The following is a 25,184-nucleotide window of genomic DNA, read 5'->3' as shown; positions in this document are numbered from 1 at the left end:
CTCCGACTCCGGCTTTCAAAAACCAACTCCGACTCCGACTCCGACTCCGGGCAGAAATGTCGACTCCGATCGACTCCAACTCCCCACTCCGACTCCGCACACCTGGCAGGGCTGCAGAGTCGACAGATTTTCGGTGACTCCGACTCCGACTCCGGCTGGGGTTTCCAATATCGACTCCGACTCCGACTCCGACTCCGGTCACAACTGTCGACTCCGACCGACTCCGACTCCGACTCCGACTCCGACTCCGCAGCCCTGACTGTGACAATCAAATCAAGGCCCTATAAATCAAATTATCGATGCCGTCATTAGGTATCTGGTAATTCAGTGTCAATTTCACCGTTCACGTCGACCCGTCTAAACCAACGTATCGAGTAAGTAGAGTTATATGACTATTCTAACTCGTACCCCGAGGACTATTGCCGGATCCTGCCAACCGTAAGGCCGTGAGGGGGCTCCCCCCACCCCCAAGATCTCGGAAAGCATAGAAATAAAGACTCGGAAAGGTACCACCCGATTTTCAAAATCCAAATTCCAAACGATGTACGATAGCCCCACGTGGAACTGGAAACTATCATGTGACTAAGGGTCTGTTCCAGCGCCTCCAGAAACCTCCAGAAAGCTCCAGAAAGCTCTAGAATCCTCCAGAGAGCGTTCCAGCGCCTCCAGAAAGCTCCAGAAAGCTCTCGCCAAAGCTCCAGAAACCTCCAGTAGCCTCCAGAGAGTTGGGAGGTCCAAATTTCTCTGGAGGCTCTGGTCTACAATTATGGCGCACATGTGACAATCACGAATGTAAACAAAGGACTTTTGACTGATTATTTTACAACTTGAATGCAAAGAAAATTACATTGCTATAATTTTGTTAATCTTTCTTTATTAAATTGAAAACAAATTTTGCGTTTCAAGAGAGAACAATCGTCATTCTTTTGGTATCTGTGATGCTAATCTCCAGAAATCTCCAGATTGCGTTCCAGCGCCTCCAGTGAAACCTCTGGTAGAGCCTCCAGTCAAGAATTTCTACTGGAGGCGCTGGAACAGGCCCTAATAAATTCGATTGGCCTCGAATTAGATGCAACCAATGACGTTACACGTCAGGTCAAAGGTCGCGTTTCTGACCGTTTACACGCCTTCTACATAAGAAACATGTTATTAAATCGAGTAAAAGGCATGTTATCGAAAACATCATGTTCATTTAACACATACCTATTTTGCTAAATGAGGTCCTTTCACCAGGTCAGGTCACAGAGGTCAGGTCACTAAGGGTTACAATGGGTCTGTTCCAGTCGCACTTCCTAACACCTCTAAACTCCTCCAAGAGCAAGATATAGAGGAGGTTGGAGCAGGGCCCTCCTTGACTTTGTAGGGGCTAGAAGGAAGCAATCTTGGAGGAGTTAGAGGTGTTAGGAAGTGCGACTGGAACAGACCCAATATCATCCCAACTATACTAGGGCCATGGGGGCCGTGTAATGCATGTTTTAATTTTTATGGTTAGTTTTAGGTACATTCAATTTCAATGATGTGGGCAGGGGTGTCGATTTTTCAAAATGGTTGGGGGTGCTCAACCCCTGCACCGGGTGAAAGATTGCAGCTTTGCCATGGGGCACAACCGTGCAAGGCATGGTTGGGTATCCCCATAAGGTACTGATAATCACGGGATTTCCCCCCCCCCCCATCAGGTTCAGGGGCCCATCGGGTTATTCGGGCCTGAGGGGCCCTGCGGCGCCAATTGGCCGCTGAGGGTCCACGTTGGCTATATTTAGACTCAGAAGGGCCCCACAGGGCTCGTAAGAACAACTCATGGGCCCACAAGTACCAACATTAAGATCTCCATAAGGGCCCCAAGCCAGCCTCTGAGGGCCACTTGCCGGCCTCTGGGGGTCTTAACCGGCCTATAGGGGGCCAGCTCTAGGAGCTGCACACCCGCCTATAATGGCCCCACACCCATTTCTCTGAGGGCCCATATAACGGCGACTGTAAGGGCCCTCACCGGCGCCCCTGAGCGCCACACCGGCGTCCCTGAGGGCCCCACACCCCTAACTCTGAGGCCCTACACCAATGCCTTTAAAAACCCTACATGGGCGGTTCTGAGGGCCATTGTCAGTTACCAGCGACCCTGACGGCTCACACAAGTGACTCGGAGGGTCCCAGCGGCGTCTGAGCGCACCATGCCAGTCTCTGAGAACCCAACAAGGCTCCTGAAGGCACCGGTGACCTCTTGATATCGTTTTGTCCGCCTATGAAGGGTCCGTTCCGTAACAGCAGTTCTGAGGGCCCCACGCGCGCCTGTGATGGCCCTAAACCAGTGTCTCTGAGAGCCCGCACAACGGCGCCTGTGAGGGCCGTCACCGGCGACTGCGAAGCCCCCTCACCGGCGCCTCCAGTCCGAGGGCCCCACATTGCCATATCTGAGGGCCCCACACTAGTGCCTCTTAAGGCCCTATATCGGCGGCTCTGAGGGCCCAGCATCGTAGCTTCTGAAGGCCCCACTAGTGCGCATGTGACGGCCACCCTGCCACCGGTGACATTTGAAGGCCCCACACCGGCGACTCTGAGGGCCCCATCGGCGTCTGAGTCCGTTCCGGTCTCTAAAGACGACCCCACAGGGTTTCTGAAGGTACCACCGGCCTCTGATGGCCCTTTGCCGGCCTCTGAGGGCCCGTCGCCGGTCTCTGGAGCCCCCTGCCGGCTTGTAAAGGGTACGCACCAGCAGCTCTAAGAGTCCGACACCCGTGTACGACGGACCCACACAAGTGTCTTTGCAATTTAACGTCTTTTTTCGCCCTTCTTCTTAAAACTAACTTTTCTTTTCTTTACATTTTTATTTCATGCCTTGTAAATTGCGTAATTGTTTTATTTTTATTTTTGTAGTGAAAGACTGTGGAACAATCATTTTCCTCAAGCAGAGTTAGTGGGAGTTATTGAGGGACAAAATCATTGGGGGTGCCCGGAAAACCATTGGGGGTGCTCATTTGAGCATTGGGGGTGCTGCAGCACCCCCAAAGGTATACAAATCGACACCCATGGATGTGGGTTTGGCGACCATTGGGGCTAGCTTATGACACATTCTGGCGAAGGTCAGGTCAGGGCCCCGGCCAAGGTCAAGGTCAGGTGAAAGGGTCAAATTTCAAAATTGATATTTTCATAAAAAAGTGCTTAGATCATGGGTGTGGATTTCCGCCGAGTTGGGGGCGCCCGAGCTCCCCGAATTCCACACCGGCTCGACCGGCTTGGCTTTAGAGCCGTAACAGACGGCGCGGGTCTTGACGCGGGTCAAGGTCACCGCTAGGGCGGCGGCGGATTTGCTGCGCCCGGGCGCCCCGGGCACCCCCAACTCGGTCGGCAGCGTCGGCGGAAAACCACACCCATAGCTCACATTCGATGTATTTATATACACTGTGATTCGATGTAGCTCGTCGTTCGATGTTAGCTCGTCGTTATTTTGCACCATGCGGTCTAGAAGCTAGAACGGCTAAAAATGGTGAAAAGTGTCTCCCGTCCCATGTCGATCCAGACTCCACTTGCCTGTTAGATGTTAAGTTGTCCTGCATACCTATATCTTCATTTATCTAATGGCGAGGGTTTTAATCCAATAAATATAACACAAATAATTCGCGCGATGCCACAGGATACAATTCAAACCAAAATTCCCGCCAAAAAGTGGTTGCAATTTGTTACAATTTCTGCGCAACGATGACAAACCGTAGTGTTCAGATTTCTGCTAGCGTTCTGCGACACACTCTCTAAGCTGGTTTGGAGCAGCTTCATTCGCTTGCGCCGTCCAAAAGTGTTTTAACTATTTCGACAGCAGAAGTTGAAGAATGCGATTTCCAAGGATCGCAAAAAAATGTGGAAGGGTTTGTGTCGATCAAGGCCGTGTCGATTTCGTCAAGGCCCTAAAACGATTTCGTGTGTAGCAGTTCTCTCCAACCGTATAAGGTTCTCTCGTTCTTCGTGGTGTGTACTTGTAGTATCTGGCTGGCAGTTCTCTGTATTAAGTGATGTCTTCTGTTGTGCTGCTTGTCACAGATTAGGTATATTTTTTGTGCTTTAGCTGATTTTAAGGATTTTGCAGGTACCTATAATTATATAAGCTGCGGGGTATTTATATACGGTGTGGGTTTAATTTCAGGATAATTTCAGGATTCTGAGGGCCGTTCACGGGCCCTGTGTGAGGTCGGACAGTACACAGCCTCCAAGCTCCGTCCACTGCATCCCTACGTCAGCCTTCCGTCACTGCACACAGCGACCATTGTGGCTGGTCAGGACGGGCCACAGTGGAATGTCCACTGCATGCAGCCGTGACATCAGAACCATCAACCACTTACCCATCCGGCCTACCCCCCCACGCCTGCTGCACACACCGCACTGCGCACACACCACACTCAGCAGTTTGTGGTGCCCGTGAACACCCCTATAGCATTTTACTGAAAGTTGTTCAAAAGCTTTAAGTGACCATTTAAACGTAAGGCTGTATAAACTGTAGGTAGTGCTATCAGCTATGTTGGACTTAGGATCGTAGGTAATCTTATGTCAAGCATTCAAATATTTTTACATCCATAGTCCATACCTACCTATCCCTCAGAAGATAAGTTCAGTCTCCCAAACTATTAATTAAGAACAGACACCAAACAGAGATAAATTTTTCATATTTCCTGGCAGGGATTGTTGCCTCTGACGATCAAAACCAATTCACAAACTGGCTGATGCCCATTGGGTGCTCCTCAATGAAATCCTGCTATGCCACATAGATGAATAGTCAGATGTACAGGGAGCTGGATAGAAAAGCTTCTAAAGGCCTATTCAATTCCATACTTCATAAGTAAGAGTCGTGACTTAGGTGCCCAATCATTTGCTCACACTTGACTGAATAAGTCTGCTTTTGTTGATGCAATTTGGTTGTCTTAACAACTGACAAGCCTTTATTTCACCCTAAGAACTGTTTTAGCACACAAGACTCATCATTGGGTGAAAAAGTAAGCAATGTTCAGGATCAATAAATTTGAATTGGCCTAGAGAAAAACCAAAACAATCACATAAATTGCCTTCTTTTTTCATGATCTTGAAATTTATTTTGTGAATTTTTCCAGACAACAGTTATATGGCTGATCGTATTCTGTACCTATCAGCTATGATGACTGGATGTGGTCAAGGTAGGCCACAGTGGTATCACATTTTTCATGGGACAAGCATACAAGCCACAAGTCAAGACTATCGATGTCACATTTTCTTTCAATGAAAATTAGAAATATCAAATATTTCGCCATGGAATTCAAAAGTTGGCGTCACACACGGTCATCCCGCTCCATCGGTGAGATTCTGCCCCGCAGACGAAAAACACCGCCCGGGCCCGTAATGGTTAAGATGATGTTCCAGGCATCAGGCAAAGGCTGAACAGCGGCACAAATTGTCTGACAGTGTCATCTGCTTCATCGTCCCGGATTTCGCGATTTTAACTGCATTACCATTGATATGTGTAATTGTATTTTAACTTTTTCAGAACTCTGAACATGTCTGCCGACCTTGACGAGCTGGTTGCTCGTGAGCTGCAGCGTCAATATGAAGCTGAGGAGAAGCAGAGACTCGCAGACGAGGCAGCCTCTGAGAGACTGGCCCAGAAACTGGCGACCGGCAGTCACACCATGTCTGACTCTGAGGGCAGCGACTCGGGCGGCAGAGCCCCGTCCGTGGATCGTAGTAGGATATTGGTCACCCCGGTGCGGCAAAGGACACCATCCGAGGACTTCAGCAGAACCTGGGCCACTCCTGCACGGCTGCTGGTGCCGCCTGGTGGGTGCAGCAGAACCACTCCGTTACGGCAGACGCCGTCCGGGGGCTGCAGCAGGACCACCCCGATACGGCAGGGGTGCAGCCAGTCGTTGAACACCCCGGTACTACAGACCCCGTCCGATGGGCGCAGTCGATCTCCGTCAATATGGCGAACACCGGGGCAGACTACCTCTGCGTCGGTTAGCCCCCGCGGTGAGTCGCCAGCGCCGGCGAGCCCACAGCAGCCTCCAGCGGTGGCGATCCAACCACAACCTCCAGCGCCGGCGAGTAAACAGCAGCCTCCAGCGGTGGCGATCCAACCACAACCTCCAGCGATGGCGTGTAAACAGCAGCCTCCAGTGCCTGCGAGGCAACAACAGTCCCCAGCGCCGGCAAGCCCACAGCAGCAACCTCCAGCGCCGGCGAGGCAACAACAACAGCCTCCAGCGCCGGTGAGGAAACAACAACAGCAACATCCAGCGCCAGCTAGCCAACAACAACCTCCAGCGGCGGCAAAGCAACAACAGCATCCTCCAGCGCCGGCTAGCCAACAACAACCTCCAGCGCCGGCGAAGCAACAACAACAGCAACCTCCAGAGCCGGCGAGCCAACCACAGCAGCAACCTCCAGTCACGGCGGCGACCAAAAGACGCGCCTCCGTTCTGTGTGCCCCGGGGAAGCGGCGAGCTCTCCCGTCCACTCTGGGTGAAGCTAGTGCGGCGGCCACATCATCAGCAGGTCGCGGGCGTGGCTCGGCGGCGGCTACATCATCTAGAGGTCGCGGGCGCGGCGCGGCGGCGGCTACATCATCTACAGGTCGCGGGCGCGGTTCGGCGGCGGCTACATCATCTAGAGGCCGCGGGCGCGGCTCGGCGGCGGGCCGTGGCAAGCCTGCGGCGGTAGGGGAGCAGGGAGCGACTGGTAACGAAAGTGCACCGGCTGGTGTGCCTGTGTGTCCCTTTGGCGCCAAGTGTTACCGCACCGGGAACCCGGAGCACATGGCGGCGCTGTGGCATCCGGGCCGTCCGTCCGGCCAGGCCCATCAACGTGAAGCTGGTGAGTGGCGGAACTGTGGAGGGGTGTGTGCTTGCTACTCTATTGTTCCCTACTCCTTTTCGGCTTGATACGATGGTTACAGAGTTGAGTCATTTGTCTGTGTACGTCATATTTATAGTCTGGAATTAATTCATTCCATGATAATATTGTAGCTGATAATTATCTAGCGCGTTATGATCCTTTAATTTTTGCGTAAAAAGACGGTAGAGCAAGATCTCATTGAGTTCATTGCACGATAATTCTCGTCTAAAAATCGCTGTTCTTGCGTTTTAGGTGGCTCTGCGCAGAATGCTGGTGCCAGAAACGGCGCGGGTGCTTCAGGACAGCAACCGAAGCCGAGGTGCACCATCGCAGACCGGCTGCGGGAGGCCGAACCGATGTCGTTCTTCTTGACCAAGGTAACGGTTCTCCTGTAGTCGTAAGATGCTTCGTCACGTTTCTGTTGCACTCACCGTTCCCTGGCGCTAGTGTGCTCTGCCGTGTACCAGCCCTATTAGCAGTACCGATGGCTGTCACCAGGTACGCTCTGTGAAGTCCACGTGGCGGGAGAGGATGGCGGTGGGCATCGCCGAGCTGCTCGACCCCTCTCTGGGTGAGCTGCGCTCGTCGCTGCAGGTCAACTACATGGTGGACCTGGCCTGGCTCCTGGAGGCGTACACCGTGCACGGCTATCAGGACAAGCCGCTGACCGTGCTGCACGGCACGAACGGACTCATGTGAGTCCGACGACGGGGGAGAGGGCGGTCGTGATGTTTTGTCGAAAATCGCCTCTAAATTAAACGTTATCTTGAGCACTTTCCCCGTTCCTGCGATGAGCGGACACTGACAGTGGTAATCTGGAATTGAAAGGAAGGTCTCCATTTCCAGGCCTCTTAATTGATGTAAAGTAAATATGAATGAACAGTGAAATGTTCATGGACGTGGGGATGCTGGAAATATAAGGTAGGAAGGAAGACAAAAACGTATCTACATACTTTTGACTTATAAGATCTGTATGGAGTTTCGTGAATGTCAGAAAATTGATTAAATATCAGAACTCAATAACCGGCACTCGCCGTTTTCGCTATAAATAGTAATTGTGCCGGCCTTTGGCGGCCTCGGTCTTGAGTCTTCTTTAAACAAGTTGTCCCGTAAGCTCATTTTGTTGATATCTCTTAATTGCGTGTAACTAGGACTAATACGAACAATCTCTATTGCTTTTATTTACCAGTGATCCGGGCTTTCCCGGCATCATCACGCACAAGGTGAAAATGCCCATGCTGTGGGGAACTCACCACACCAAGATGATGATTTTCGAGTACACCGAGGGCATGCGCGTGGTGATTCACACGGCAAACCTGGTGGAGAGCGACTGGGAGGACCGGACGCAGGGTGAGCGCGGTTCGGTTCAGGAGAACTAAGGGAAACTAAGGGGCTGAGGAGTGATCGATCAATGTAAATGTGAGACTTCCATGAAGATACCTTACATGAAAATTGGATATGCTTTGCCACTGGTAATCGTGCATCGAATTGTCCTGTGTCTCATAACTTTATTGAAATCCGCTTCTGACTGATGTAGCCATTGTGGCCATAGCCCTGCTTATTGGTTGTCCCGCTCCATTGAGTACAGCATGAGCTCAGTGCGGTCGGCGCGCCCTGAAGTCCCAATGAATCAACAACAACCCGTCTAACCCTCGTCAGGTGTGTGGGTGTCGCCGCTGCTGCCGACGCTGCCGGCCGGCGCTCCCGACACCGCGGGCGAGTCGCCGACAGAGTTCCGTGCGCACCTGCTGTACTACCTGACCCACTACCAGCTGGACATCCTGACGCCGTGGATAGAGAGGGTCAGACGTACTGACTTCAGCGCCATTCGGTGAGCCGCGCCACCACTCCCCGCGAAACGCCCGTCTTTACCGACATTTAGCCGATGGTGTTGGGTAGGTTTCCCTTTATGTGTTTAACAGCAATTGCTTATGGAGTTTCCTTGGTTTTCTCTATTGCGTATTGAGTCGTGATGACTTTCGATCTATAAATAGCACGAGACGCACAAACACTGGGTACAGGTGGCCAATGTGTCAGGCATTGTATATTTTATGAATGAAATTTAACGGTCTCATTGATGGTTATAAATGCACGTGCTATAAGTCATTATATTATCAAAACACCTTTAGTACGGTCATGTCGGTGGTTTCCCTTCGGACGTTGTATTGTCATTGAATAGAATGTGACTATCCCCTCTGCTGCTAACCACCGATCTCCTCTCTGCCCAGTGTGTTCCTGGTAGGCTCTGTGCCGGGTCGGTTCGTCGGCCCCGAGCTGAACCGCTGGGCTCACAATCGGGTGTACGACCTTCTGAACAAGCACACGCCCCGCTGCAACTGGCAGCTGATCGTCCAGTGCTCCTCCATCGGTGAGAGACGCTGCCTGTTTGCTGACTGATAGCTGGGCCGGCTTCTGACAGCTGAGCTGGCCTGGGCGCAGACTGCTGACAGCTGAGCTGGCCTGGGAGCTGACAGCTGAGCTGGGCGGTTCGCTGACAGCTGAGATAGGCTGGCCACCGAGCTCGTATGGGCTGGGCTGGGCTGGCCTAGCTTAGTTCAGCTGACTATCGGATTAGCTCAGCTGACTGCTGAGCTGAACCGGGCTTGGCGAGACCGATGATGGGCGGTTTGCGCTGACAAAAATGACCAGATGCAATTCTCTGGAGCAGCTATGTTTTAAGTTACGGAACACCGCGTTATGGCGTCTGCTTGTACTTAGCACTTGTGTTTGTTAAATGCAGTCCTTGACATGCATACTGAAGTTATCCCCGTGTGTGTGCCGCCCCTGCCATTACCATCTGATCCCATCCACACACCGCCGCCGCTCGTGCCCGGTAGGCGCCCTGGGCGAGGTGCCCCACGAGTACCTGCTCGACGAGTTCTCGTTCTACATGTCGGGCGGCCTGCGCAACGTACCGGTGGCCGTCATCTTCCCGTGCGAAGAGGACGTGCGCACCAGCCTGGAGGGCTACGAAGCCGGCTCCTGTCTGCCCTACCGGTGGGGCCAGGACAACAAGCAGCGCTGGCTGTACGAATTCATGTGGTAAGTGTCGGCACCGCGCTAGCCGGTTTGAGATTGACAGAGTGATGCGCACAGAGTGGGGAGCGAGAGAGACAGACAGACAGACAGACAGACAGACAGACAGACAGACAGACAGACAGAGAGACAGAGAGACAGAGAGACAGACAGACAGACAGACAGACAGACAGACAGAGAGACAGAGAGACAGAGAGACAGAGAGACAGACAGACAGACAGACAGACAGACAGACAGACAGACAGACAGACAGACAGACAGACAGACAGACAGACAGACAGACAGACAGACAGACAGACAGACAGACAGACAGACAGACAGACAGACAGACAGACAGACAGAGAGACAGAGAGACAGAGAGACAGAGAGACAGAGAGACAGAGAGACAGAGAGACAGAGAGACAGAGAGAGAGAGAGAGACAGAGAGAGAGAGAGAGAGAGAGAGAGAGAGAGAGAGACAGAGAGAGAGAGAGACAGAGAGAGAGAGAGAGACAGAGAGAGAGAGAGAGAGACAGAGAGAGAGAGAGAGAGAGAGAGAGAGAGAGAGAGAGACAGAGACAGAGACAGAGACAGAGACAGAGACAGAGACAGAGACAGAGAGAGACAGAGACAGAGACAGAGACAGAGACAGAGACAGAGACAGAGACAGAGACAGAGACAGAGACAGAGACAGAGACAGAGACAGAGACAGAGACAGAGACAGAGACAGAGACAGAGACAGAGACAGAGACAGAGACAGAGACAGAGACAGAGACAGAGACAGAGACAGAGACAGAGACAGAGACAGAGACAGAGACAGAGACAGAGACAGAGACAGAGACAGAGACAGAGACAGAGACAGAGACAGAGACAGAGACAGAGACAGAGACAGAGACAGAGACAGAGACAGAGACAGAGACAGAGACAGAGACAGAGACAGAGACAGAGACAGAGACAGAGACAGAGACAGAGACAGAGACAGAGACAGAGACAGAGACAGAGACAGAGACAGAGACAGAGACAGAGACAGAGACAGAGACAGAGACAGAGACAGAGACAGAGACAGAGACAGAGACAGAGACAGAGACAGAGACAGAGACAGAGACAGAGACAGAGACAGAGACAGAGACAGAGACAGAGACAGAGACAGAGACAGAGACAGAGACAGAGACAGAGACAGAGACAGAGACAGAGACAGAGACAGAGACAGAGACAGAGACAGAGACAGAGACAGAGACAGAGACAGAGACAGAGACAGAGACAGAGACAGAGACAGAGACAGAGACAGAGACAGAGACAGAGACAGAGACAGAGACAGAGACAGAGACAGAGACAGAGACAGAGACAGAGACAGAGACAGAGACAGAGACAGAGACAGAGACAGAGACAGAGACAGAGACAGAGACAGAGACAGAGACAGAGACAGAGACAGAGACAGAGACAGAGACAGAGACAGAGACAGAGACAGAGACAGAGACAGAGACAGAGACAGAGACAGAGACAGAGACAGAGACAGAGACAGAGACAGAGACAGAGACAGAGACAGAGACAGAGACAGAGACAGAGACAGAGACAGAGACAGAGACAGAGACAGAGACAGAGACAGAGACAGAGACAGAGACAGAGACAGAGACAGAGACAGAGACAGAGACAGAGACAGAGACAGAGACAGAGACAGAGACAGAGACAGAGACAGAGACAGAGACAGAGACAGAGACAGAGACAGAGACAGAGACAGAGACAGAGACAGAGACAGAGACAGAGACAGAGACAGAGACAGAGACAGAGACAGAGACAGAGACAGAGACAGAGACAGAGACAGAGACAGAGACAGAGACAGAGACAGAGACAGAGACAGAGACAGAGACAGAGACAGAGACAGAGACAGAGACAGAGACAGAGACAGAGACAGAGACAGAGACAGAGACAGAGACAGAGACAGAGACAGAGACAGAGACAGAGACAGAGACAGAGACAGAGACAGAGACAGAGACAGAGACAGAGACAGAGACAGAGACAGAGACAGAGACAGAGACAGAGACAGAGACAGAGACAGAGACAGAGACAGAGACAGAGACAGAGACAGAGATTTACGCCCCTGGGCTTAACCATCACCTGACTGCTGTGTGATTTTTGGCAATAATATTTGGAGAGGCTCTGCGTCCATTATGTTGAATTTATTCAACATCGGAGAGGTCGGTTATAACCGACCCATAGTCATGCTCTAAAACTCATAGTCTGCCATCATGTGTCCCACAGCAAGTGGCGCAGTGAGACGCGGAACCGGACCCGGGCGATGCCGCACATCAAGACGTACACACAGATATCTCCCGACGGCCGGAAGATGGCCTGGTTCCTGCTCGCATCACACAACCTCTCGAGGTCCGCGTGGGGGGTCACGCAGAAACAGGACAAACAGATGTGCTCCCGCTCCTACGAGCTGGGGGTGATGTTCCTGCCCAAGTTCCTGGTGAGTGGCGGGCTGTTGGCTGTTGGCTGGTGGCTGAGCCGCTGATATGGCTCGTGGCTAGTTTCTGGTGGCTAGCTATTCTTCTAGACGGTGGATGGTGTCATGATCAATGTTGGAATTGTGAATTTTGGTCCTGGTCCCGGAGAATAAAATCTGTCCGCAGAACCGGCCAGCTTCTAGAACACTCAACAGGAAAATCATATGTTTGGCCTACTAAATGTGACAGTTGATAAAATGTGTTCTCTCGACGCTATAACTGCATGTTTTAGGCGTAATAATAGCAGTTTTTCATCACACAGGCTGGAAATTTAAGAGATTTCAGCTGCCGGAGTACATATTTGTAAAGGAGAGCAAAATCGTTTGCACCCGACTGGGACCAGTAAAGGGCCTTATTTCCAACATTGGTCATGATGCGCCCCAGCATGACCTGACGCTGGTTGATGTCAATATCAGTTTTTATATTACAGTGACTCATCTTCTTAAGTAAAGATGCGATTGACGTGTGTGGGCTCACACACTTAAGTCGTTGATTGAATTGATATTTCAAAGTCAGTCATTACTTTGTTGTTAATTACGTCATAATGCTATCGTCGCTATAATTTTCCGCGGTGTGTGACCCTCGCCCGTGTATCTGCAGGGCTGTGAGTATCTGTCGGTGCTGACTGGGGACTCGGTGGCACCGGGCGGCATCAGTCTGCCCTACTCTGTCCCGCTGACCGCCTACCAGCCGGGAGAGCAACCCTGGATCATCGACAAAGCTCACAAGAAGCCAGATATATTCGGCACATCCTTAAGTAAGCCAACTTTCGGCTGAGGAGCCCGAACGAGTGGCGTCGGACTGGACGGTGCGGCTACTGAGCCCCACTGGAGTGGGATGGTCGGCGTCCAGCGCAGCTCATGAAGCTCACGCGATTTGTTACTGGAGAGCTGTCTGCGAGAACCGGGCGGAGTATGCAGCCAGAATCCTGGAAATATGCTGGAAGAAGGGGTTGTCTCGAGCTGGGGAATGTCGAAAAAGGTCTCAACATTGCAATTGGAGATGGTCGTGATCCTTCCTTTCTGTTGTGCCTCGTGGAACCTAGCAGTAGAAGTAATCTTGGTAGAAGCTGGATCACGGTTGCAGCAGGATTAGACTGTTGTGCGTCGACAGTTAGACGGTGACGTGATTCAAACTTGTGTGCTGCATTTGCCTGTTCGTGCTCTGATCGACGATTTGCTGCGGAGTGTGAGTAGCTGGCGATTGAGGCATCGTAGGCAGTCGAGTTTCATCGTTTTAAATTACCCTTGAATTGTACACAGGCATTTGTCTTTCAGTCACGTGTGGCTTTTCGCCATGGCGATTTTTGTCGTTTTATTATTTTGGCGATGTCTTGCAACCATTGAATTGTTGATTGCAGGAAGGCTGATGTGGTGCACTTGAATAAATGATTATTTTGTGAACTTCATATTTTAAAATCTTCCAAGAATGAATCGGTTATCATAAGACGGGTCTTGCACGCGATGTTGGAACGGGGAGAGGCGAGGCGCCGACTTTTTCATGGGTTACCAATAATCGCGTGTGTGAACTGCCAAAAGTTATGTAGTTGGCAGATCCGTGTGATCTGCCTTGACCGGGTATTCGTTTCAAGCGTCGTTGTAACAGCAAATGCTGGGTTTACACGTCCTGAAATCAAAGTTTTTTTGCATTGCAAGCCTGCAGGCAACGAAGCAAGATAAGTCATAACAAATTCAAGCGACGGTAAAGTATACATATTTCTTACGGTAGCCCAAGATTCCTTTACTACTCGGTAGCCTGCTATAAAGTATTTGGTAGCAATTTGTCGCACCCATGGCGACGCAGCATATTTACGTCTGGACAACGAGTTGCGTTGGAGAGGCCGGAAATAGTGGCGATTTCAGGACCGCAAGAATGGACCGTCATTGGAATGATTCTTTTTTAAACCGTGCACTGTTTTCGGCCGGAATTTAATAGTTACTACAAAATGTTTTGTGATTACGTTTCCAGCAAGAATTAATGCCATCAGGGCTAAATTTTTACTACTTTTGCATTTTGTCAAGAAGCATATAGTGCTGTTATATTGCAGTTTTAGCGCGTTTGTTACAAAATATGAAGCGAATAAGCGTCAGTGTAATTCATCAGTGTCAGAAATTGACTTGAGGGGAAGCTATGCTAATTGCTTTTGTCCATCCACTAGAAGTTTTTAAATATTTTGCTTTGTGTATTCCAAAAGGAGAGGGAACTATTTTATTTGTGCCTTCATGTCTGAATTGAAGGTAGATCATTAAATTTTAAAGGCAGTTTACAAACAAGCATTTGGTCTTTCTCTATAAGCAGTGGCTAAGAAGAAAAGGTTGATCAATCCTGAAGTTCAGTCATCGTACCTCCACTTGGCAGCAAGATCCCCAAGGACAGAGGATATATTGTGTACCTGTCCTGTAAATCAAAGCATTTTTGTGCTTGCAAAGGCTTAAGTTCTTTGTGGTGTGTTCGGAGTGAGGCTATATGGCCGTTTTTGTTGTATGTTTATGTGGAGATTGAATATAACTGTGACCCTGTGCTTGTTTGTATACTTACTATGGTCAAACAGGGAACAGCACATTCACATAACATACTCACCTAGCACCTAACTCATAGCTGTACGTTGCAGGATCTGTACTTGTTCATGTCTCGAGCATTAACAAAGCACTAAAGTAGCTTAGTAATCATTTCCCACATTTTCTGAGCATCTAACATGACATACAGCAGCATGCAGAGCAGCTTCAGAGAAGAAACACTTTAAATGCACAGACTCACACCAGCCACCCAATGAGCCAGTTCCTCAGTTGACTGTTTCCCTGGATGCAGCTTGGCAAGGTGAGCTAACTATTGGCAAGTTGAAGGTTAGCACTTAGCAGGTAAGATTGAGTTAGGGTGAGTACCTACCTATAACTGGCTGCTACTGCTATGCAGGTCTTGGCCAGGCTGCAAATATGTGTGATGATTGAGGTTAGGTCAGCTGTCAGGTTATTCAGGTATGCTCATTGCTCAGGTCACATTTTTATGGACACTTGGCAACCTAAAAAACTAACATATCCTAATCTAAGCTAACCCGACTAAACCTACACAACTGCTGACTATAGGAACTAAGCACCTACCTACTTGTGCCTACATCTCATACCATGTCAAAGTAGAGTTCCTTGGTGGAAGATTACCCTCAGTACTTTTTATCCCAGCCCTGTGAAGAAAACTAATACTTCTAAGCTCTGAGTCACTGCTGGCCAGCCACAGGCAGAAACGCTGAAACTGAGAGCTTTGCCATTGTATATTGGACCAACAATCACATATCACGAAGGACTATGAACACATTATATGATCACATCGTTGCATGGATTGTCACATTGACAATTTTATAACAATCCTTTTTTCAAGAAATACAGTAATGATTAACTTAAAAATCAACATAAAGTGGATTTAGTGATCCAAGCTTTCTCCTCCAGTAGCAATGGAATGACCGCATGTTTCATTTGCCAGACACTGAGTACCTGATGCACATATTACAATCTGCATAGCATCTAAGCATAGTAAAGCTGCCAAAGTCCATTCATTCTAGATTTTTAACTTGATAGTTAGCACTAATTTATCTTGCTGTTGTAAGTTATCATTCAATATTCATACCAATCCAATACATCAATATGCGCTCATCAGACAACATTTTCTGGCATCAGCATGATCCTGCTCAGCGCGCTCTTCAGTATTGCTCCAAGATCTGCAATATCATAGCTTGTTTTCGGCCAATAAGTTCTTTTAATTTTACTTTTTCTTGCTGATATATGAGCCCGATCAACTTGTGTTTATCAACCAAAATTTCATAACTTCAAGTTCAACTTGATATTGATATTGTTCAGGAGTCAGGACCTCTGTCAGCTTCCTGGATACTTCGGATTGTTTTCAATCACATGCTTTTTAAATATGATATAAGTCAATCTTAAAGGATTCAAAACATCCAACAAAACGACGTACAAGAGTACGGAAACAACCAGATAAACTTAAAAAGCGCCTTGGAACAGAGCCAAGTGGTGCGCTCCATTTGTTTGTTTACAATGATTGTAGTGCTGATGTATTTTTAGGACTCTGAATGTCGGCTTATAAAAAATGAAACGTTTTTACAAAAGTTGTAAGGTGATTAATATTTATCTGAAAGAACTAAAATATTCAAAAGCCAAACACTATGAAATACATGAATCGGAACGAAAAAGTAACCCCAAAATCCAGCCTAAATACCGGCTCCTAAAACTGCAACAAAAGCAGCACTTTTCCCCGCAACTCGTTGTCCAGACGTAAATATGCGGCGACGCAGTGGATCCAATGACTTGCGATGAAAACTGTTCTAAGCTCAGCTGATTGAAAGGCTTGTGAGGATTGTTTCGCTGGTTGCCTAGCAACAACCTATAAAATGGCAAAGATATTTCTAGTTGCTAGGCGACTGCTAGCTAATTTTTCTCAAGCTGTCAATTTAGAACAGGGCAAATGTGATTATGGCCCGAGTTCCGGACGCGTATTTTGAATTCACCATAGGGCTCAGCCATTCCTAGAGGAATTCTAGGCACCTTGGAAAAAAGCGAAATCGCGCTAGGGATTTCAGCCGATCTGGCAGCTCTTCCGATGCCACTGGCGCGCCTTTTAATCCAAAGCGCCTTTTTCGTGTCTCATGTTTGCTCGTTTATTGCGGAGGCCTATATATGCTTCAAGATGCTGGAAAAGGTTGGTGATTAATAAGTATTTCCATTTTAGGTGCATGTTCTTTGCAAGAAATACAGTTGTTGTTGCTGTTGTTGTGGGTTAGGGCGCAAGAAATACAGGTATATGTCAACTTTAGGTCCTAACTATAACTGTGACGCTGTTGATACAAATCTGTAACAGCAAAAAAATTATGTTTTAGGTTACGTTAGGTTGTAAGTTTTAGGTTGCATTGTAGGTTTGTAGGTAGTAGATTGGTAGGTTATAGGTGAAAAGGTAAGGTTAGTTCAGGTTTGATTATGTTTTTCTTTTAGTTACGAGACATATAAGTATCATTTTTGGATTCAGGATGTCAAATAATGGTCGGAAACACTAAATTCAAAATTAACTAATTTTGAAGCGGGGACCTCCATGTGTATCGGCCAAATAATGTAAGAATATGAAAAAAAATTATCCATGAAATCTGCTTAGGACTTAAACTTGACATTTACCCACATGGCTATAGGTATCACCAGCAGAATTATAATCTTTACATAATTTAAAAAAAATGCTGTAAGTGAAGATTATGAGTCGTGTAACCATTGTTACTATATTGATATTAAATATTGAATAGGTACAAGTCCGCCACCAACTTTATGGAACATTCCTTCTTCCAACAGGATCACTTCCAAGTAATCTGGAAGGCTGATGCCAAGTACATCTTGTGCGAGAAGCTTGATATGATTCCTGACCTGGAACCGGTGAGCATCAAATATAGCAATTTGCTTAAAGCAATAGCAATTGCTGATGATGGCAATTTCAATTTGCAGTAACACATATTATATGTAATTGGTTTGAGCCATGTTGCAATCATTTTATAAATGAAAACTTCCATTTTTAAAATGGAACTATCAACTTTCCCCACAGGCTTCGGTAACAAAGTTTTATCAATTGTGAATGACAATATTATTGGTATGAGTGGTGTGTGCGGTGATCTGTATTTGAATATAACGCGTCTTGTCACTAAGTATTTGTCATCTGCATTATAGCTGACTATTACGGTAATACGATCGTGCATTGGTCCCAGACAAGAATACCCCAGTGAGACCTTGCATTATTTCGTTTCAGGAGTTGATGGAGGGCACCACTGTGGCCTACCGATGTCCGGCGTCAAAGGAATCGGCCCTGCAGTGGATTCAGCTGTACCAAGAGGCCGCCAACATCCCCCTGACGACGTACGACTCCATGTCGAATGGCCAAAGGGTGGTGTACTGGGTGAGAGCTTTAGTTTATGAAATACCAGTTTGGGCTCGCCGTGTAAAGCTCGGCAGGGGGGTACTTTTGCCCGAGCACTCGACCTGTGCCCGCCAATGGAAAATTCTGCTGGTGCAGAGCCTCCTGAGGGTTCAGCAAAGACCCGCCGTATGAAAGCCTGTCGGGGTCTACTGACAGAGGGCCCGGCGGCCTGGGCTCGCTGCATGAATCCCCAGCTTGATGCCGCGTACTGAGGACCAGTCATCCAGCCGTCATACCGGGTGTCTCGGAGGACTGGACGGGCACCTACCAGCGGGCCCGCTAGATTTCGGGAGGGTCAGCTGACCCCTTTGTCCCCCTGACTCCTCCCTGGGTGCGCCACTGCACCCAGTAACTTTGACTCTTTTATATCGCAGGAAGGTGCGGGTTAATGAAACACCATGATCAGGGTCAGTTAAAAAGGTAACGTTTTTAAATCGAGAAACTTTCATCCTCATTTAAATGACGGACTAATGAGTGGCAATTGATTTCATCACTTTTGTTAATGTTGTCAATTTTTTTTCAGGCCAGGCTTCGTTGTCACCACGACGTCCCAGAAAAGCCGAGTCGTCCGAGGAAAAACCAATCCGCCAAGGACACCGGGTGCCCCCTGCGCCTGAAAGTGACTGTCGCCAACATTCCAAAACGGCAAGTTTCTCACCGTCTTTTGTCATTGGCACCTTTTACCAGGGCTGCGGAGTCGACCCAGCTTTAGCCAACTCCGACTCCGACTCCGGCCTCACAAAATCGACTCTGACTCCGACTCCGACCTATTAGTTCTGGAAAGCATTTATTTGGCCCTTTGGTTCACCGAACCAGTGCAGAGACGTGAACTTCGGGAGAAAAGAAAAGGCTGATCAAAATCGTAGGTCGATTTTGTTGTCTGACCACTTTGGATCATCGGGATAATTGCCATTTTGCTTTCACCAGACAACAATTTCACTTGATGAAAGGCGATTTTCGGACTACATGGCCGGAGTCGGTAAAATCTTATCGACTCTGGCCAAGAAAAAAGATCGACTCCGACTCCGACCAAAACTGTTGACTCCGACCGACTCCGACTCCGACTCCGCAGCCCTGCTTTTTACAAACGCCTTAGTTGATCAAACGATCAACCGCAATTGAAAAAAAAAAAACTACATATTTGATGAAGGAGTTCGCTGCCGAAAAGATTTCAAGTCGCTATCTTTCTTAGTTGTGCCAATCTTGGCTCAGAAAACTAAAAACGGTGATAATCCGAAACATTTCACCTCGCTCGTTCCTTGCCTCAAAAGGTTTCTTGCTGGTACCTTATAAAAGTGCGTGGAAGGAGCGGAATTTCTTCTGAATAACACCATCGTCTCGTGTTTTTTATATTTGTTGACGAATCCTCCCTTTCCAGGAATAGGTCTACAGACCCATGCGCGGCTTACGAGCTACGGGTGACATGTAACAAGAAGCCCCACAACCACGCCGTGGACAACGCTGCCGCTCTGAGACATCGACGCGTCTCTGAGCTGACGAAGGCCCGGCTGATGGAGCTGTTCCAGCACCACCACTCGCCCTCCACGGCGCTGGAGACCCTGAAACTACAGCTTCAGGAGAAGCATGGGAGCGCCTACCCGTCGGTGGCCGCAGACCGAGCCATTGTCCCAGATAGGATGGCCGTCTACTAGTAAGTTTTTAACAGCTTGATGCAAAGCCACACTGCCACAAGTTAGCAAGTCTGTAGGGACAGTATCTGAAATAATTAGACTTTCCCTATAAAGTTACACATGATTCTCATATATGAGATGCAATTGATCGTTACACGGAGCAGAGATGATAGGGCTACTCAGAAAAGAAGGCCGCATGTCTGGGATATGTGGTTGCGATCCGAGACTGATCTGGCCATTGACAATTTTTGGGTCCCCTATTGCAATCTGCCTGTTTTCGTGTCACATCCAGTTCTACTGTTATCTATGAATTGTGTTGTGCTAAAAACTCGCAACATTTTACGCTGCGATAAATGCACTCTGGTTTAGTAAAAGCTATCGATAATCATATTACGTACGCCTATGTGTCAGGGTCATTTCCGTTTTCCTGCTATTCGTGAAAAACCTGAAGGGGAATGGCGTCTAGACGCCCCCCTTCCGGCCCAGCGCAGGTTAACATTATTTTCACCTTGGATTTGTGTAATTCAATGCGCTGAGGGGTAAGCTATATTTTGATTGGGACGAATCAGGAACAAGTGGGACAGCTGAAGCTTAACCATAAGTACACTGTTATGCAATCGGTATTTTATCACAAAATGAAACTGACCACCACTTGCAGCTGGAAGTCAATTGACAATGCAATGTGTTTTCAGCCTGTACTACAAGCACTGTCGGGAGCGTTACCCAGCCTCGACCCAGGAGGAGACCATGGACCTCATCCGCCACATGAAGGACGTCCGCACGGCGGTCTCAGTCGAGGACGGCGAGACGGTGATCGCGGCGGTGACGCCGCTGATGGAGCGCGTCCACACGCTCCCCGACGCGGGAGAGGTGGTCTTCGTCGACGCCTCAGGAGGGATGAACCGGCACGGCCAGCGCGTCTTCCTGCTGATGTGCTGGAGCCCGGCCGGTGGTCTGCCTCTCGGTGTCATCGTCTCCACCTCGGAGACCGAGGCCGTGGTGGACAAAGCCTTCCGGCTGCTCGTCGGGATTTTACCAGACGGTACGATATACCTACATTTGCCATGAATTCCCATATCTGGCGGCTAAACTCTGAATTGTCCAGTCAGTTGTGCATTGGTGTATAAAATCCAATATCGTGTTTGACCGAGAATGCTTCTTTGACAGGCGCCTTTGGCGGGCGTGGAAGGCGCGGCCCTCTGTGCTTCATGACGGACGACTGTCAGGCCGAGCGGAACGCGCTGTCGGCGGTGTGGCCTGAGGCGCGGCTCCTGCTGTGCACGTTTCACGTGCTGCAGGCCGTCTGGCGATGGCTTCACAACGGCAAACATGGCATCGACAAGCAAGTGAGTAGTTTCTACTGGGAATGAATTTCCGTTCATTTTTGTCTAATTACCCCTTTTTGAGAAACACAGAGAGAGAGCGAGAGAGAGAGAGAGAGAGGGAGAGGGAGAGAGGGAGGCACAGAAAGAGACAGAGACATAGAGAGAGGGAGGGAGAGAGAGAGAGAGAGAGAGAGAGAGAGAGAGAGAGAGAGAGAGAGAGAGAGAGAGAGAGAGAGAGAGAGAGAGAGAGAGAGAGAGAGAGAGAGAGAGAGAGAGAGAGAGAGAGAGAGAGAGAGGCAGGCAGACAGCTGGGCAGAGGCAGGCAGAGGCAGGCAGTCAGGCATAGACAGACATAGGCTGGCAGTCAGGAATAGACATGCAGTGATACTGGTCTAAAGGCTGTAAAAGAACGTAAATGAGTTTGATTAATTTCATCTCAAACACCCCGTATATTTACATTTACCTTCACCCTGCACCCTTCACCCCTCCCGCCTCCCACACTCGGATACCAGTTAAATTGTGCATTTTCTTCCAGCACAGGCAGGCTATCATGGCACTAGCCAAGCAGCTCGTGTACGCCAACAATGAGGCGGAGATAGCGACGACGATGGAGCTGGTGGCTACCGAGTGGGGCGAGCGCTACCCACTGCTGGACCAGTACCTGCAGGGTTTCGCTGCCCGCCGTCAAGAGTGGGCGCTGTGCCTCCGCACGGATGTCCCCACCCGGGGACACAACACGAACAACATCGTGGAGTCCGCCTTCAGAGTCCTCAAAGACTCCGTCCTCTACAGGTCAGTCTTTATTCATATGTTTCACCTAATTGCGGTTCAATAAATAAAACAGTTAACCTGGCGTTCATAGACAAACCTGTCTTTTAACTAAAGTTGATTGTAAAACTGTTTCGGTGACCGGAGGTATTGCAATAGATTCATTACTATTTTAAAATATTTCAAGTTGTAAGGTTGCCCAAAAGTGGCAAATGTTGAAGAAATGTCAAAGTTGCAGTTACAGACAAATTCCAATTAATAAAGACAAATAATTGGAAAAAAGCCAAAGCAGGGGAGTAGTTTTTCCTTTCAATATAGGTCGGAGGGCTGAGAGTGAGCCGGTAAAATGTTCTCGAAAACACCATCAAAATCCCTAGGACTGTGCAATTCTCCCCAGTGTCTGCCAAAGTTCAGAGCCTGAAGCCCCCGAAACGGAATTGGACCATACATCCCTTCGTCAAAGACGTTAATTACTAACTTGTGACTTTCATGGATTAACACGGATTAACTTGTGAATATCACGGTTTTACATTTCTGTTAACCCTACATGTGGAAGAAAAACAAACTTTCGCATTTCGGGTAGGTTGTGAAATTGTTAGTTGTGCTTTTGGTTGCTCTTCTGAAAGCCTTATTGTGTCCATACGCTGGCAGTCTACCGTTAATTATAGCTGCAAAGAAATTGTTGAAATATTCGCTTGACACGCGCTGTTTTTCCAGGACTCGGGCGTTCAACCTGCTGCAGCTGTTTGATTCCGCCACGGTCCAGCTCAGCAAGCACTACGCCAGGAGGGCGTGCGACGTGACCAACGGCCGGCAGCGGGCGGCACTGCGCCGGTCCGCGGCGGCACCAGCCAAGAAACGGGCACTGTGACGCAGGTATTTTGCATGACACGAGAACTGATTAAGGTCACATAAGACAGCTCGTTTTCCAATGCTGGTCCCACCCGTACTGCCACATGGCTGTGCAAAGTGACCAATGCAATCGGCGCGCCCCTAAGCACCAATAAACCAAATGGCTGTGCATTCACACACAAGAGTCTGTCACTGTACCGCTGTGCCACTGTAGGGCCGCGTGGTGTTGGCGCTGTGTGCCACATCTCGTGACTCGTTTCGCGTTTTTTTTTTCTTGTTTCTTCTTTTTTCCCTTTGGGGGTCTGTTTTAAAAGGCCAAGCTGACAGTACTGGGGCGAATGAACAGGTTCGGATTTTCGTACAAGTAACCGTCCGTCAGTTTATGTTGTACAGTCTGTCTTAAAAGTCCGCGAAAAAGCAACGGTGGATCCATCAAGCCTGACCGAGGAAGGGCCTGCTCAATTTGAGTCATCAAAGCAATTGATATTCTCGTCCATTCCCCAGGTCAATTGGTTCGGTGACTTTCAAAGTAAAGCAGGCCTTTCTTCAGTAAGGCTTGATGGATCCACCGTCACTTTGCGCGGTACTTTTAAGACAGACTGTACATACGAATTTTACAGGATTTTATGTGTTGCCCCTCCCACAGGTGACGGAGTTCACCTATCAGGTGAAGTCGCTGACGTCGGTCGGCATCACCTACCTGGTGGACCTGAACGTCGGCGCCTGCACCTGCAGGATGAACCGGCGGACTGGCGGCTGCAAACACCTCCGAGCCGTGCGGCAGCAGACTGGCGCTGTGCCGGAGGCGACGGCGACAAAGGAGACGCGGAGGGCCTTGATGGACATCGCCATGGGGACCAGCCAGCAGCTGCCAGGCAACTGGTTCGACCCTCTGGTCGCCGAGCCGTCCACCTCGTCACCTCCTGGCCCCACGCCCGCCAGCGCCCCCGGAGTCGCGCAGCCCCAGCCGTCGCCTGGTCCCGAGGAGTACGACGACGACGCAATGGACTTCGAGGACCCCGCCGCTGCGGCGGCGGCTGTCAGTGGAGCTGAGCAGCGACGCTCAGATGACCGGACACGCCAAACCGTGGCGTTCATCCAGGAGTGGGCAGCCTTCATGTGCGAGGCAGTCGTCCAGGACGACACCTGGGAGAGGGCTGCCGCTGCCTTCCAGCAGAGGTGGGGCCAGCTGCCCACTGCTGGCCGCCAGTCCGCTCTGCACCAGTTTGGGGGTGCGCAGGGCTGCCGGCGGAACGCCACCCAGATTCCGGTCCAGCCGACCAGCACTGCCCGTCGCACCAGCACCAACGTGCGGGGTCGCGCTCGCTGGCCCGCTGGACGGCCGTGCCGCTCCGCGCGCACCGGGGAGCACGGCTACGTGGCAGCCTCCGCCAGGCGGTCGGCGGCGCCCCACAGCCTGGCCACCTGTGTTGACCAGAACCGCCCCCTGGGGCGCTGAGTGGTAGAGGTGAAGTGGGGGTGACCGGGGCAAGTTGGTGCCAGGGGGGGGGGGGGGGTAAGTTGGGACGGAAGGGATATTTCCAATACTTCTCGACAGTTGGCGTTCAAACTTATTTTGTACATGCACAGTAACGCCGTCTGTTTGTCAACGTGGTGTCGGCGCGTGCTGAGGTAAGTGCTGTTAATAATCGCTACAAATGTGTTTCAGGTACCAAAAGTGATTTTCTTGCTGTGAAAATATTCTCTTCTAGTGTCGTTGTGTGTGCCTTTTTGTTTGCCGCAGGAGTACTGCAAACGTTTGTGTTTTGTCGTTAATGCCCGCATGGATTAGCGATGATTGTTCATGTGAAACATGAATAAAAATGTGTTTAGATAAACTGTTTTTCCTAGTGTACCAACTTGCCTTAGGCCCTGGCCCAACTGACCCCCCGCCGCGGGGTAAGTTGGGACATTGGAGGATGGCCGCTTTGATCAGATATGACACCAAGACGATGCTACCATCTCTCTTATATTAAGTCTTCTTTAAAAGATAAAGAAATCAGATCTCAGTTAATAGCCAACAAATAATGATGTATAGTTATACCGAAGTTATGACGCTTCAAGCAATAACTGGCTCAACTAGCGTTAGCGGAATGACGCAAAATTAGCAGGTGACCAGTGACCACTCCCAGTTCGCTAATATGTTTGCATCATTAACATACCTTCCACTATAAGCACGGTTTCTCAATCTTAACATAAAATATAACATCTTTTCATGTAATTTGCATCTCTAATATACCCCAGTCAAACTTGCATCACTAATGTAGTGGAGGACTTCTTGGGACGAA

General features: G+C 49.5%; 3 protein-coding genes across 13 annotated transcripts in view; 2 read left to right on the top strand and 1 right to left on the bottom strand.

The window, feature by feature from the left end:
- LOC122387941 (RNA exonuclease 1 homolog) overlaps positions 1-3,657 on the bottom strand; it is a 95,635-nt gene extending 91,978 nt beyond the window's left edge. The window contains exon 1 of one of the 2 annotated variants that reach the window (XM_043378639.1): positions 3,523-3,657. The gene's annotated coding sequence lies outside the window, so the exon portion shown is untranslated. The remainder of the gene's footprint in view (positions 1-3,522) is intronic. The other variant, XM_043378636.1, reaches the window with a different exon arrangement.
- On the top strand, positions 3,288-13,768 carry LOC122387942. Of its 10 annotated transcripts, none has more exons than XM_043378641.1 (10): positions 3,288-3,335; positions 5,498-6,822; positions 7,096-7,220; positions 7,342-7,538; positions 8,033-8,193; positions 8,503-8,674; positions 9,072-9,211; positions 9,681-9,885; positions 12,118-12,328; positions 12,966-13,768. In XM_043378641.1, the coding sequence occupies exons 2-10, from the start codon at positions 5,508-5,510 to the stop codon at positions 13,140-13,142; spliced, it is 2,703 nt and encodes a 900-aa protein (XP_043234576.1). In that variant the 5' UTR covers positions 3,288-3,335; positions 5,498-5,507; the 3' UTR covers positions 13,143-13,768. The 10 variants fall into 10 exon arrangements, with proteins under 10 accessions (XP_043234576.1, XP_043234578.1, XP_043234585.1 ...); XM_043378643.1 differs by having other exon boundaries at positions 3,301-3,380; XM_043378650.1 differs by lacking the exon at positions 3,288-3,335 and adding an exon at positions 3,365-3,422.
- Positions 13,769-16,864: 3,096 nt separating this feature from the next.
- Positions 16,865-24,730, top strand: LOC122387953. The gene is made up of 10 exons (XM_043378661.1): positions 16,865-17,069; positions 17,705-17,785; positions 18,153-18,299; positions 18,844-18,965; positions 19,699-19,971; positions 20,644-20,993; positions 21,119-21,297; positions 21,812-22,068; positions 22,762-22,920; positions 23,543-24,730. The coding sequence occupies exons 1-9, from the start codon at positions 16,971-16,973 to the stop codon at positions 22,913-22,915; spliced, it is 1,662 nt and encodes a 553-aa protein (XP_043234596.1). The 5' UTR covers positions 16,865-16,970; the 3' UTR covers positions 22,916-22,920; positions 23,543-24,730.
- The last annotated feature ends 454 nt before the right edge of the window (positions 24,731-25,184 follow it).

This window comes from Amphibalanus amphitrite, unplaced genomic scaffold, assembly GCF_019059575.1.
Source record: "Amphibalanus amphitrite isolate SeventyFive unplaced genomic scaffold, NRLGWU_Aamphi_draft 000303F_arrow, whole genome shotgun sequence".
NCBI classification, from domain to species: Eukaryota; Metazoa; Arthropoda; class Thecostraca; order Balanomorpha; family Balanidae; genus Amphibalanus; species Amphibalanus amphitrite.
This window is presented reverse-complemented; position numbering and strand designations above follow the sequence as displayed.